We start from the raw sequence: 15,045 nt of genomic DNA, 5'->3' as shown, positions 1-15,045 counted from the left end.
ATTGTAAGTGAGGGGTTGGATGATGGTCTGCAACTTTCTCCTTTCTTCAGCTTTTCTTCATATCAAGGAACTGCATCCCTTCCTTACCAGTTCTTCGAGACCTGGGGTGGATTCTCCTTCTTAACCATTTACAACAGACCATGTCAGTGATGGAATTAGCAAAGGCTTCTGCTCTGTAGCTGAGCCACTGCACGGATCGCATCAGACATCCCTTAGGCTTTTTAACTAAGAAAATTCTCTGAGCCCCTTGCTGCTGGAGGAGAGCATGAGTCTCTGCTGTTGATTGTGGAACTTGTCATCTTTAAAAACTAAGGAGGGCAATGGTGGACCGGATCCTGAAATCAATGGAATCACTGCTTTTATACCCTCGACAGAACTGTTCAAACATAGTGACAAAATTCTCTCTCTCATGCAAAAAATAATAAAATACACACATCAGCATTTCCCAAATTGATTGGGAGGCTGGCACCATCTAGTCTGGGGGAGGGGACAGTAGACAACAGAAGCATTGGGATAAGTTATGCAATGTGTGTCTGCATTCACCACATCCTCCACTTCAAATGTACTCTGATGTTACTACATCAAACTGCAGCCGTTTACTGAAAGCCATCCATATTGTATCTCTTCTCTTGTGAAGGTCTGTAATGTCAACAGTCACGTGGCTAGCACACGTTTACTGTTTGCAGGTTCGGGCAAGCAATCACCAACCCAAGCTTATGTCTTTGTCTTCTTTGGTAGTCAATTCAACATCTTCCTGTAAAGCATTTGCTGCTGGTCATTATGAGAGGCAGGATACTGGACTAGATGGACCTTTAGTCTGATCCAGTCTGGCATTTCCTTTGTTCCTGTTTTCCTATCTCTGCAAGCAGTGTAAAACTTCTTCTTTAATCAAGCCCAGTGAGCGTCAAATACAATTTGAAATTACAGAACAAATTTACAGTGGATCTGTAAGTATTTAAAATCACAGTGAGAACTACAACTTAAAATGTTTATGGTCTGGATAGAAAAACATCAGTGCTAAAGTTTCTCTGGTGACAATTAAATATGTAATACATATGTTTAATTTATCATGAGGTAGCATACATACTGAACTGATAGAAAACCTATTTCATTTTTCATGTACTGGAAAAAAGATACTATTTCAGACTGAATTTTAATATCCCTCAGAAAAACTTTATTTTGAGAGACTAATCCATTCCATTCAGCATTTTCAAGATACTCTTCCTGCAAGGAATTCTTTGGCTGCTAAACATTTTACTTCAACATTCTTGATTATCTAAATTTGCATCCCATGCAATTTAATCGTGTATCCATGTAGGGGCACATTGTGCTCAGCCTATATATTTTAGTTCTGTCTTTCTTTTTTGCAATCTATTACTAGCCTTTAAGTAATCATCTAATTGCACGATATCAAAAGACATTGCAATTACTAACATCAAAGTGCATGCAGCAACATAAAGGTTACAGCATATAGTGCCATCACAAACCTTCTTTGAATCATTTATACTCATAAATTAAATGCTGCGTTAAATCTTCAGTGTTCACAGTGACTACTCAAATTGACATCAAACATTGCTACTAGTAAAATCATAACATAATTTTGTGTAGATTCACTCACATTTGTGCATTTTACATTAGAAAAAGACTGACCGCAAACATCTGGAAATTAAGACCCAAGTTAGCTTTTTTAGTGAAGCCTGTGTTATGGAAAGGGTTAAGGTGTAGTATTTAACCCAGCCTTTGTGAACATTTTTGTCTTTCTTCTTTCCCCTCCCTTCTCTCCACACTGATGTAATTTTTTTTATTACTTCTACAGGTTCAGTCCATGCAACGTCAATAGCAGCCTCCAGAGTGGAGCAGGCACTGTCTGAGGTTGCTTCATCTTTGCAGAGCAGTGCTCCTAAGCAAGGTCCTCTGCATCCTTGGATGACTCTGGCTCAAATTTGGCTTCATGCAGGTACTGGAAAACAAAAACTACTTTTTTTTTCTATTCACTAACCTGTGAAGCAGCAGGAATCTGTATTCATTTCATTCAGCAGGTCAGACTATTATCATTTCCCAACTGAAATTGGAGCTTTTAAGGACACTTATTCAAAGTGTGGCATTTTGTTGCATTTCAAGAGAGAACATTGTATGTTTAAATTTATAAAACAGTGGTCAATAAGGATGGCATTTAGTTTTTAATTTAATAACCTTGTCACAGTGTTGTTGCATTTTCTAACTACAGTTTAGACTGTATTAAATCATGGATTTCTAAAATTTCTCATTTGGCAAATTTGTCCTTGAGAATTAAGGGTTGCTGTGTTTTTGTGGAACTTTTTAACTAAACTTCAATCATCATAAGAATGTTTAATAATCTTGGGGTCCTAATAATAAAAATAATGCATATCATAGTTTGCTGAACTTAACCAGAGAAATATAGTTTTAATGTGAGTTGCTTCTATCACTCTGCATAAAGGGGTACAATAATTAAAGTTGATCTTCCAAAATATATTCATTGGATGTGTAATTAAAAAAAGGGGAGACTGATTTTTTTTAAAGGGGGGGGTGCATAGGTTTTTGCTGTTTTCCATGTGCAAAAATTCAGATACTTTTAATATATGCAAGTGCTTCTATTACAGAGGGAAGCAGGACAGTATTTATTAAAGCTATTGCTGACACACATTAATCATTGTGGGCTGGATCTGAAAGGCACCTGTTCAAAGTAATGCTGTAAACATGGTATTTAGTATTTGAATAAAGTAAAAAATTGGACATTTGTTTATGCTCCTTTCAAAAAGTCTGAATGGAGGTAGATGCAGTCCAATGGCAAAGCAAGTAATAGATTGGGCCCAAAGCTTGAACTAGGCCTCTGGGCTGACTGTGTGAAATGCTTGCTGGTGCTGGCCAGTTGGTTGTTTTGAACTTTTTATGATACTTAAATTACTGAACTTTTTTTTTAAAAAAAAGGGGAAGATTTGGATCCTGGTATTGAGTTAGTCTCTAAGGTGCCACAAGTACTCCTTTTCTTTTTGCGAATACAGACTAACACGGTTGTTACTCTGAAACTTAAATAGAAAGCACTTGATTCATACATAAGATAGGGCAGCAGTTTTATAGTGTGATTGCTACATGGTGGATCAGAACTTTGCAGTTCAATGGAGCGGTATCCCTGTCATCTTTGTAGTCGTAATGGTGTCTGAAGCTTCTTGAGAAGCTAAATATCATGGAACATAGATGGCATATTTCCCCTGGAAAGGGGCAGGCATTTACAAGAATATCAGATATTACAACTGTAGCTGGAAGAAAAAACATTAGCACTGTATAAAAACTTTACTTGACAACAGTGTCACAGGAGTAAACAAATCAGTATCATTTTGCTTTTGTGACACCCATCCAATGTAAAAATGATAGTGGGGTTCTAATGTCTCCATTTCCTGGTTTGCCTGTTGGGATTGTGGTAGCATTTTCCTAACTGGTGAATGATCTGGAATGGAGTTTGTGCCCAAGAGTGGCTTGAAGCTTCGCACCAAACTCTTAAGTCAGAGAGTATCACTGATGGCAGTGTAAGGTTATAGTGCATTGTATAATGGTTTATGTGAAAACAGTGTTCTAATCATTCTTTTAAAAATATTCAATTTGAAAAGAAGTTCTTTGGGTGCTTGCTCATGTCCATGCCCATGCAGGTGTGCGTGCGCAGTCGCCAGAAGGTTTTCCCCTCAATGGTATCTGTCGGGTCAGCTCCAGCGCCCTCTGGAGTCTCACCCTCATGGCTTTGTATATAGGGGACGGCCACTCCCTCAGTTCCATCTTTCTGCCTGTGACGGTTGCTGGAACTACTCATTCTTGCTCTGAAAGTACTTTCCGCAGTTGACTTCTTGTGTATTTTTCTGTAAATAGTTATAAAAATGTTAGTAGTTTGTCTTTGCATAAGTTGCTAGTATAGAGTAGGACCCCGCTTATCAGGGTTCTCTCCTGCCCAGCACCAGGGAATGCCTCGGTCTCCGGGGTTTAAGCCATTCAAGGCTTGCGACAAGCCTATGCCTATCAGTGATCCCCACTCAGTTTGGCACAAGTGTTTGGGCGAATCCCAGCTGTGTGATCGTTGCAGGTTTTGTAGAGGTTTCAAGCCCCAGACCCAAAAAGAAAAAGACCAAAGACTTAAGTTCCTCCTGATGGAGGTGGCTCTTCATCTCTCAGAGCTGACTCACCCTGACTCAGCACCAAGCACCACTGTCTCTGTGAGGAGTGCACCTGCTTCTGTGAGGGATGGGCAGCCCAGCCTCTCCGGCATAGGCACCAACTCCGTGGGTGCTCTGGGGCTGGAGGACCCACGGGGAAAAATTAGTGGATGCTCTGCACCCACCGGTAGCCAAGCTCCCGCCCCTTCCCACGCCCAACCTCCTCCTCCACCTCCTCGCCTGAGCACACCGCGTCTCCACTCCTCCGCCTACCTCCCAGTGCTTCCCGCCTTGCCACCACCAAACAGCTGTTTGGCGGTGTGCCGGGAGGGAGGGGGAGGAGCAAGAACGTGGTATGTTGAGGGGAGGAGGTGGGGATTTGGGGAAGGAATCGGAATAGGGACAGGGAGGGGGCAGAGTTGGGGTGAGGACTTTGGGGAAGGGTTTGGAATGGGGGCAGGACAGGGGTGGAGTCGGGGCAGGGCCAGGGGGTAGATACGGGTTGAGCACCCACCGGCAGGAGCAGAAGTCGGCGCCCATGCTCTCTGGTACCAAGAAGAGATTCCTTGCCAGTGTTATATGACTCCCGGCACCACCACAGGTCGCTGGTACAAAGGAGGTCAGCACAGGAGAGCACGTGGCACCACTCCCATTCGCCAGTACTGCACAAGAAGCAGCACAAAAGCAGGCAAGGGACACTCCCCTACCCCAAAGTCCACCAGTCAGAAGGACTCTGGCAGAGTGAGACCTGCACAGGGCCACTCGGGCTCAGTGGCTGCTGCTGTGGCACTGTTGACTCTGGCCCCAGGGAGGGAGCCATCGAGTCCAGTGCTGCTGGACTCTCCCCCAAGGGAGAGCCATAGGAGTGTGGGTCTGGTGCTCCCATCTACGCCAGACATATTCCAGGTGGCACAGGATCTGATGTCCCTCCCAGTGCTACTGTTGCCATCTAGACATGAGCCAGCACCAGAGGCAAAGCCAGCTACAGTACCAGGGCCCCGGGTGCTGTTGAAAGGAAATCCCGCAATGATGCAGCAGCATTGGTTGCCTCCATCCCAGCACCCCTTGCCAGCACCGCACCCCTATGGTCCTCCAGGGAGTAAATCCTCGGAGCCAGAGCCCTATACTTCATACAGGAGTTGGCACCACTCCTGTATGAGGTATTGGACGGAGGACATGAGCCAGGGGTTGCCTCCTGCAGGCTGGCCAGCACAGTAGCAGATTCCTGTAAATGGCCCTTTGGGACTTTGTGGAGTGCTTTCCATCAGTCCTAAGGACCCCAATCAAGGAGGTCATACTCGGTGGCATCAGAAACTAGAGCCCTGCTGCCGCCGCATCCTCTAGTAGTACAGGGGCAGGACCAAAATACTGAGGCCAGTACCTCACATCACGGACCAGCACCACAGGACCCATCAGGAGCAAATGGCCAAGAGCAAGATACTGCTTCTGGGATCCTTTTCCTCCTCTCTGGATGAGGCAGTTGCAGATATGTCGGTGGCACCCAGATAGGATGACCACAGGGTGCACCAAGAATTGTTGAAATGGGTGGCACAGAACCTGTGGATGCAGGTGAAGAAAATTTCTGAGATCTCCCATGTCCTAGTGGACATTTTGGCATCTTCGGGCCCTTCTTGGGTAGCCCTGCCCCTGAATTCTGCCATCTTAGAACCTGTCAAGGCGCTCTGGCAGACTCCAGCCTCTTGCAGCCTACGGCAGAGAGTGTGCAGTGCAAGTACTTTGTTCTCCCAAAAGGATTTTAGTATCTATCTACCCCTCTCCACAGTCCCGGATCTTTGGTTTTCTCAGCAGCGAACAAGTGCAAACAGCAGAGGCAGCAGGACTTACCCTTAAAGCTAAGGATGCCAAGAAGCTGGACCTCTTTGACTGACAGACAACTATGCCACAGGAGGGCTCCAGCTTTGCATTGCTAACCAGCAAGTGCTCCTTAGCAGACACAACTTTAACTCCTGGGGTGCAATGACAAAGTTTAAGTTGGCCAAGGAAGGCAGGGCAGTAGCGAAGACGTCCCTGCAAGTGTCTCTGGATGTGGCTGACTCCGCCACACAAACCATGACCTTGGACATGGTGATGAGGAGGTACTCTTGGCTTGAGGAAGCCACAACCGCTATCTCAGTTCTACCAGTCACAGCTAAGGCAGGACTATAGTAGGGGCTAAAAGAGGGGAGGGTATAGTAAAGTGTGGGGGCTACAAGAGGGGAGGCCACTTACTCAGCCCTTATAGGCCCATGGATTGGGTTTGGCCAGGCAAGCATCCGGCTCCAAGCAGGCCTGTTGAGGGTATGTCTGAGGATGGCGTACCTGTTCTTTGCCAGGATCCAACCTTCCCTACTTTTGTGGACTGGCTATCCCAGTTTTATTGGGCATGGGCCCATATTATGTCAGACTGCTGGGTGCTATGCATGATAATACTGAAATACACTCTGGAATTCAGTCAACAGTGTGCCCTTGTTGCCAAGAAGGCCAATGGCATTTTGGGATGTATACGTTGGGGCATAGCGAGCAGATTGAGGGACGTGATTATTCCCCTCTATTCGACATTGGTGAGGCCTCATCTGGAGTACTGTATCCAGTTTTGGGCCCCACACTACAAGAAGGATGTGGAGAAATTGGAGAGAGTCCAGCGAAGGGCAACAAAAATGATTAGGGGACTGGAACACGTGACTTATGAGGAGAGGCTGAGGGAACTGGGATTGTTTAGTCTGCGGAAGAGAAGAATGAGGGGGGATTTGATAGCTGCTTTCAACTACCTGAAAGGGGGTTCCAAAGAGGATGGATCTAGACTGTTCTCAGTGGTAGCTGATGACAGAACAAGGAGTAATGGTCTCAAGTTGCCATGGGGGAGGTTTAGGTTGGATATTAGGAAAAACGTTTTCACTAGGAGGGTGGTGAAACACTGGAATGCGTTACCTAGGGAGGTGGTGGAATCTCCTTCCTGAGATATTTTTAAGGTCAGGCTTGACAAAGCCCTGGCTGGGATGATTTAGTTGGGGATTGGTCCTGCTTTGAGCAGGGGTTGGACTAGATGACCTTCTGTGGTCCCTTCCAACCCTGATATTCTATGACCCTTCTCAGAAGCAACTTCTACTCTGTGAAGTGCAAATGCTTCTGCAACTGGGCAGGGTAGAGGAGGTTCCTATGGAGCTGTGGGGCAGGGGGTTCTACTCTATTTCCTAATCCCCAAGGCCAAAGATGGTTTCAGACCCATCCTGGACCTGCAAAACCTCAACTACTTCATGAAGAAACTGAAGTGCTTCATGGTCTCCTTGGCCTCCATTATCCCCTCCTTGGATCCAGAGGACTGGTATGCCGCCCTCGACTTGAAAGATGCATACTTTCACATTTCAATCCTCCAAGACCACAGAAGATTCCTCCAGTTTGTTGTGGGTCAGGTTCACCATCAGTTCCCAGTACTGTCATTTGGCCTGTCAGCACCACTCCCTGCTCCCGTCTTCACAAAGTGCATGGCAATAGTCTCAGCCTTCCTGAGAAAGAAAAGAGTACAGGTGTAACCCTACCTTGACGACTGGCTGGTGGAGGCACACATCCAACTAATGCTGTCAGCCTTCCAGAGGTTGGGCCTGTTGACCACAGAGAAATCAATTCTTGTTCCTGTCCAAAGAATAGAATTCATGGGGGCAGTCCTCAACTCAGTCCGGGCCAAAGCCTTCCTCTGGAATCCAGAGTCCAGGCATTAGGGTCAATCATTCAGAGCCTCAGAAAGCAACCTACCATCACATCACGAATCTGCCTGAAACTTCTGAGCCATGTGGCGTCCTGCACATATGTTGTGAAATTTGCAAGGTTACAGCTCAAACCACTCCAGGCCTCGCTAATATCCACATACTGTCCAGGATTGCCTGGATATGGTGATCACGCTTTCCCCTCCTGTGATCACCTCCCTCTTGTGGTGATTGGACCGAGGGTCTGTCTGCTTGTCAAGCATTCCAGCTTCACTTGGATGGCAAGTGCATGTCGGTGCTTACAGACAACATGACAACAATGTCCTGTATAAACAGACAGGGTGAATCGCACTCCTCTCACCTATGTCCAGGAAGCCTTCCCCTTGTGGGAGTTCTGCATAACCTGCTCGATCCATCTGGAGGCTTCCTACCTTCCAGGGGCTCAGTACGTGTTGGCAGATCGTCTCAGCAGAGCCTTCTCCAATCACGAGTGGTCTGTTCACTCAGATGGCATGAAGGACATTTTCCAGAAGTGAGGAATTCCCCAGATAGATCTGTTCACAAGAAAATACAACAGGAAGTGCCTGCAGTTCTGCTCCTTTCAGAATCACAGCCTGGGCTTTCTCGCAGACGCATTACTTCTCCCATGGAAGGACCATGTTTTCTATGCATTCCTGCCTGTTCTGCTCATTCACAAGGTCCTGCTGAAGATCAAAAGGGATGGAGTGAGATTGATCCCGATAGTACCAGCCTGGCCACATCAGCATTGGTTCACCACCCTCCTGAACCTGTCGGTGGAAACAAAAATCACCTGCCTCTGTTTTCAAATCTAATCTGTCAGGATCACAGTCTCCTCCAGTATCCGAACATCAAGTTCATCTCACGACCTGGAAGCTCCATGGCTGAACCCCTCAGAGCTCATGTGTTTGGGCCTGGTTCAGGAGGTCCTGCTAGGAAGCAGAAAACCATCCACCAGGGCTACGTATTTGGCAAAATGGAAGAGATTCTCCATCTGGTTAGGCAACAAAATCATGTATTCTGGGCTATTTGCTTCACCTAAAGCCTCAAGGGTTGTCAGTAATATGACTGGGGTCCCAGGGGGCCACACTGAGGTTACTCAATTAGGGTAACCTGCAAAGAATGGGACAGACCATCCCCAAAGCTGGTGGATATTCCAATACTTAGATTTACCAACACAGCACAAAACAGCTTCTAGAATACCTTACTGGTTACCCAGAAGCCAAAACACAGTTCCCTCAAAGCAACCCAGCCTTGGGCTTACACCTAGACACCCAAGTCAAGTCAAATCCAAGACACCCAAGTCCAAGTCAAATATGAAAGTTCTACCAATCCCAAAGGATTGGACACATCACCCCCCAAGTTAATGAATATGTCAGATCTTACCCAAATACATGCTTACATCCAGTCCTTGTTAACTAAACTAAAATTTATTAAAAAGAAAAGAGAGTGAGTATTGGTTAAAAGATCGGTATACATACAGACATGAGTACAGTTCTGAGATCAGTTTCATAATAGAGATGGTGAGATTTGTAGTTGCAAAGAGTTCTTTCAGAATTAGTCCATAGGTTATAGTCCAATGTTCATTTCCAGGGTGATCCAGGTGAGACTGGAGCTCTGTCTTACAACTCAAGCTTCCCCTGCATAAAGCATCAAGCAGATCTGAGATGAAAAGGATCAGGACCCAAGGGTTTTTTATGCAGTTCCAGACCTTCTCTTGGCAGCTTGGAGTCCTTAGGCGAACAATAGGCAATCATTGAGATTCTGAAGTAGACCTATTCCCTAAGCATCACTGGTAATTAGCTACACGGATCAACATAATGCAATTGCCTGTTTTCTGCCATTTGCAGGTGATTTGTACATTTTAAAGAGAGATCAGTACAGTGATATCACTATATTTACAGATCATTTAAATGTTAAGATCTCCTTTTGATCTCTGAATTCACAGTATACAGCATAGACAGGAACCGTTTGGTTACATTGTTAATCTCAAACTATATATATATATATATATATATAAACACACAAAAAATCTATAAATATGTCACTAAAGGTTAAATATGGGTCATTTATCCTGCAGAATGCTTAACCCTTTCTGGCCATCTGTCACAAGTATCTTCGATCAGTTTCACCTGGTGGCTATCTCAGCCTTTCACCAGGGGATGAAAGGTAGGTCCGTCTTCACTAATGCACTCTGTAGCCGATTTCTTAATGGATTGGACAGGCAGTACCCACATGTGAGGCAACCAATTCCACCTTGGGACCTCAACTTGGTGCTGTGAGACTCACAGGGGTCCCATTCGAGCCTTTGGTAATATGCTCTGTACGCTATTTGTCCTGGAAGGTAGCCTTTCTGGTGGCCATCACTTCAGCCAGACAGTTCTGAGAAATCAGAGCCCTGACTTCAGAACCACAATGCACATTTTTCTTCAAGGACAAGGTCCAGCTGTGCCCTCACCCAGCCTTCCTCCCTAAGGTGGTGTCACAGTTTCACAATAACCAAGACATTTTCCTTCTGGTCTTCTTCTCAAAGCCACATGCCAATAGCCAGGAGTAGAGGCTTCACTTGCTAGATGTCGGGGGGCACCAGTCTTCTGCATAGAAAGGACCTCATTTAGCAAGCCTACCCAACTCTTCATGGCAATGACGGATAGAATGAAAGGCCTCCCGGTGTCGGCCCAAAGAATTCCTTCATGGATTACCTCATGTATTTGCACATACTGTGACCTGTCAAAAGTCCCTGTTCCAGGCCTGATGGCACACTCCATGAGGGTGCAAGCATCTTCAGCGGCTTTCGTGGCACAGGTTCTCATTCAGGATATCTGTAGAGTGGTGATGTAGTCTTTGGTCCTCACCTCCACAACTCACTACACCATCACACAGCAAGCTAGAGACAATGCTGCATTCGGCAGGGCAGTGCTACAGTTCGATTGTTGTTGAACTCCGAAACCACCACCTCTGTCTGCTTGGGTGTCACCTACGTAGGAATGGACATAGTCAAGGACTTGAAGAAGAAAAAATGGTTGATAACCTTTCCGTAACTACTGTTCTTTGAGATGTATTGCTCATGTCCATTCCCAAACCCGCCCTCCTACCGCTCTATTGTAGTTAGCTAGCAAGAAAGAACTGAGGGGGTGGCAGGCCCCTATATACTGTGCCATGAGGGCCGGAGCCGACCCAACAGATACCACTGAGGGAAAAACCTTCCGTCAACTGTGCACACGGCACACACCCACCTACGTGGGAATGGACATGAGCGACACATCTCGAACAACAGTTACAGAAAGGTTAGTAGCCATTTTTTCCTGTATGTTTTTAGATAACCCCTGTCAATATTTGTAAGTGAGTATACAGTATACTGTAGAAATTATGGTTATGTAGCATTGTTTTTTCTGTTTCCAACATAAGCATATTAACTTAAATATTTGTCATTCATACACTGTAGTCTATTATTAACAATACCTTTAGTAACAGTTGGTCATACGGTAAAAAGTAACCATATATCAAAGGTCTCTAAGACACCATGTCACTTAGCAAACATCACTAACTTGTTCATTGGTAGAAGTTTAGCATAACTTTTTCAAATTGTTGGAGTTCTTTGCCATTAAGAAGTAATGATGTTTATTTTTAGTAGTGCTGTATTTCTTTGTACACTTAACTAGCCTTGTCTTGCGTTGACCATTTTATTGTGCAGAAGTAATTAGGTAGCAACGCTGCCAAGTATTAGTTATTTCAGAAAAACAAAAGAACGGAGAGCAAAAGATGTGCTGTTTATTAGTATGTTACTTTATTTGGTTGAAGTACCTACTAATTCTGACAGTTCAAGAAGAGGTGACTTTTCCTCCAGAGAATCACACAAAGATTTAGAATTGGAATGTGCCTGTAGGGATAGTCTGGTCACTTCCCCTGCATCATAGCATCACTTGTTTAAATATTCATAAGCCATGCTAAACAGGTGAGTGTCTGTTAGATTTGAATATTTCCAGTGCTGATAAATTTCACAGCCTCCCCTTGCAACTTGTTTTATTGTTCAGTGCATTACTCCTTATTCAGTCCTCAATGCCTAATGAGAACCAGTGACTTGTCTGCAATGTGTGGATGTGAACCATGTCCTCCCTGCTGTGGGGAACCCTTTCCTCATTCCCATTATGGGGAGGTAGTGAGGAAGCAAGTGATGCTGGCCTGGCCACTCTCTCCTCAATGACCAGAGGAGTTCATTCCTGTACAGTCCATATCCTCCTGTTCCCCTCCTGCAGATACCCTGGTAATCAGATCTCCATGTCAGCCATTTCCCTGCCTCCTGACTGCAGTTACTAAAAAGATCAGAATAGGGGAAAGAGAGAAGAGACAACTAGGAAGGCCAGAGCACTCAGTAGGAAGAGAGAGGGAAAAGACAGAGCCACCCCAGTTGTGTGGAAGTGAAAAAGCATTCTTAGCACATAGATGAAGGAGAGAGGAGAGGGTGGAGAGAACAGAGCTCTTGCAAAGTGTTGCTTTCCTCTGAGCCCTTTCCAATTCATCTCTTTTATAAAGGATACTTAACTCACCACATAAGGCTGGTATTTTGTGTAATGTTTCAGGATGATGTACCTTATTTTTCTCAAGCATCCAAGTTACCTTTCCAACTGTGACATATAGTAACAAACAGATTTAGTTCTGCATCTTGAGAAAGGAGCATTTCCTGTAGATTGACTATCAGAAAACAACCATGGTGAAAGGCCAAAGAGCAGCAGTTTTTTTCAAGATACCTTAAAAGGGTTAATTATATTATCCAGCTGTGACAACAGACTGCTGTAAAACCTATTTTAAACTTAATTTGTGGCACACATTCTCTAAATAAAAGCAAAGATAACTGTTAGGATATAGATATTCAGGCCTGTCTGTAAAGGCCTATACTCTAAGAATTTAGGTGTATTCTTATCACTTGGCTAGTTATAGAGGTACAAAAGAGAATCAAAATCACAGTCTGCCGGTGTAAGGGCCTTCTCTTACTGTGATAGTCTGAGGCCCTGTTCTTAGGCTAAGGCCTTTGGCTAAGCAACAGGCAGCCATAAACTGGGAAGCAACCGGTCACATCCTCACATTCCAAACTAGTCACATTGAAAGAAGGTGCTATTGGGATGTTAGGAATACAGTCCTGTCCTGATAGCGCCTATCACCTCCAGAGAAAGGGAAGTGCCTAGAAAATGTAAAAGGAAACTTAGTTTGATAGCATCCTGTCTGGCAAGAACTCACTTATCAATATCTGGGATGTGAAATCCTCACTTCTGTATTGTTTTGTCATTATAGTTCCTACTTTGCTATTGTTTGTCTGTATAATCTCTGTCTGGTTCTGTGATTGTTCCTGTCTGCTGTATAATTAATTTTGCTGGGTGTAAACTAATTAAGGTGGTGGGATATAATTGGTTACATAATTATGTTACAATATGTTAGGATGGATTAGTTAAATTTCAGCAAAATGATTGGTTAAGGTATAGCTAAGCAGAACTCAAGTTTTACTATATAGTCTGCAGTCAATCAGGAAGTGAGGGGGTGGGTGTGTGGGTGGGGGAGATGGGAACAGGGAATGGGGGTAAGGAAATTGGAATCATGTTATGCTAAGGGCAGGCATGAGAACAGGGACACAGGTGTAAAGCTCTGTGGTGTCAGAGCTGGGAATGAGGATACTAAGGAAGGAAACTGGAATCATGCTTGCTGGAAGTTCATCCCAATAAACATCGAATTGTTTGCACCTTTGGACTTCGGGTATTGTTACTCTCTGTTCATGCGAGAAGGACCAGGGAAGGAAGCGGGTGAAGGAATAAGCCCCCTAACAATAACCATGTGGGGAATCACTTTCTTCTGATGAGGAGGCTACCACTGCGGCAGTTTTGAAAACTGCTTTTTAACAGCCATTATATGGTAGTGTTGCATTATCTATCTTACCCTAGTGGAAGTAAAATTGCTATCTTAATTACATTAACTTGTGCATTAATATGATATAAAAATGTACAGTTTTTCCTGTGGTTGCCAGAAGCTGGGAGTGGATTACAGGAGATTGATCAATTGGTGATTTGCAAGTTCTTTTCATTCCTTCTGAAGCACCTGGCATGGGTCACTTTCAGAAGACAGGATATTGGGCTAGATTGGGGTCGGCAACCTTTCAGAAGTGGTGTGCCGGGTCTTCATTTATTCACTTTAATTTAAGGTTTCACGTGCCAGTAATACATTTTTAATATTTTTTAGAAGGTCTCTCTCTATATAAGTCTATATATTATATTACTAACCTATTGTTGTATTGTAAAATAAACAAGGTTTTCAAAATGTTTAAGAAGCTTCATTTAAAATTAAATTAAAATGTTGATCTTACGCCGCCAGCCTGCTCAGCCCGTTGCTGGTATGGGGTTCCGTTCACCTAGGCCAGCAGCGGGCTGAGCGGGGCCGGCGGCCTGGATCCTGGCTGGCAAGGGGCCACTGCCGCTCAGGGGCTCCATCCGCCGGCTCCTGCCAGCCAGGATCCCGTCTGCCAGACCCACTCAGCCTGCTGCCGGTCTGGGGTCCCGGCCCTGCCCACATACAGTGAGTACCTACCTTCTCCCTGGTTCTGGCCATTCTCTTCCTCTCTCTCTCTGCACTGAGCTGAGGGTGGGAGTGCTCTGACCACAGGGCTGGGGGTGAAGGAGCAGGCTGGGGGTTGGGATGTAGGGTCTGGCCAGGAGCTAGAATGAGGGAGGGGGCTCAGGGTTGGGGCAGGAGGTTTGGGTGTGGAGCACTTACCTGGGCAGCTCCCATTTGGTGGGAGGGGTGCAGGTGGGAATGTGGGGGGGGGAGGTGCAGGAGCTCCCATTTGGTGCTCAGGGTGGGGAAGTCGGGGGTGCAAGAGTCAGGATGTAGGGGGGTGCATGGGGTGTGGGGGGCCTGGGTATGTGTGGGGGTGCCAGAGTCAGGGCTGGGGTCATGGGGGGGTGAAGGAGTCAAGCAGAGGACTGGGTGTGTGTGAGGGGGGTACAGGGCTCAGGACAGAGGGCTGGGGTTGTGGGGGGAGGGGTCAGGGCAGAGGGCTCGGGGTGTGTGGGGGTGTCAGGGCAGAGGGCTGGGGGTGTGGGCTGGGGTCGTGGGGTGCTCACGGCAGGGGGCTGGAGGGGATATGCCCTGCATCCCCAAGGCCCTGCCCCCGCTTCTTCTCT

General features: G+C 45.6%; 1 protein-coding gene across 4 annotated transcripts in view; it reads left to right on the top strand.

The window, feature by feature from the left end:
* The window catches only part of TTC7B (tetratricopeptide repeat domain 7B), a 314,696-nt gene that overhangs the window by 236,692 nt on the left and 62,959 nt on the right, over positions 1–15,045 (top strand). For all 4 annotated transcript variants that reach the window (XM_084630296.1, XM_084630295.1, XM_084630298.1 and 1 more), the window contains one exon: positions 1,817–1,957. In XM_084630296.1, coding sequence (XP_084486422.1) covers positions 1,817–1,957 — 141 coding nt within the window. The remainder of the gene's footprint in view (positions 1–1,816; positions 1,958–15,045) is intronic.

The sequence above is a fragment of the Lepidochelys olivacea genome (assembly GCF_965140295.1).
Source record: "Lepidochelys olivacea isolate rLepOli2 genome assembly, chromosome: 6".
NCBI lineage: Eukaryota > Metazoa > Chordata > Testudines > Cheloniidae > Lepidochelys > Lepidochelys olivacea.
The sequence above is the reverse complement of the archived record's forward strand: the minus strand, read 5'-3'. Positions and strand labels throughout refer to the sequence as shown.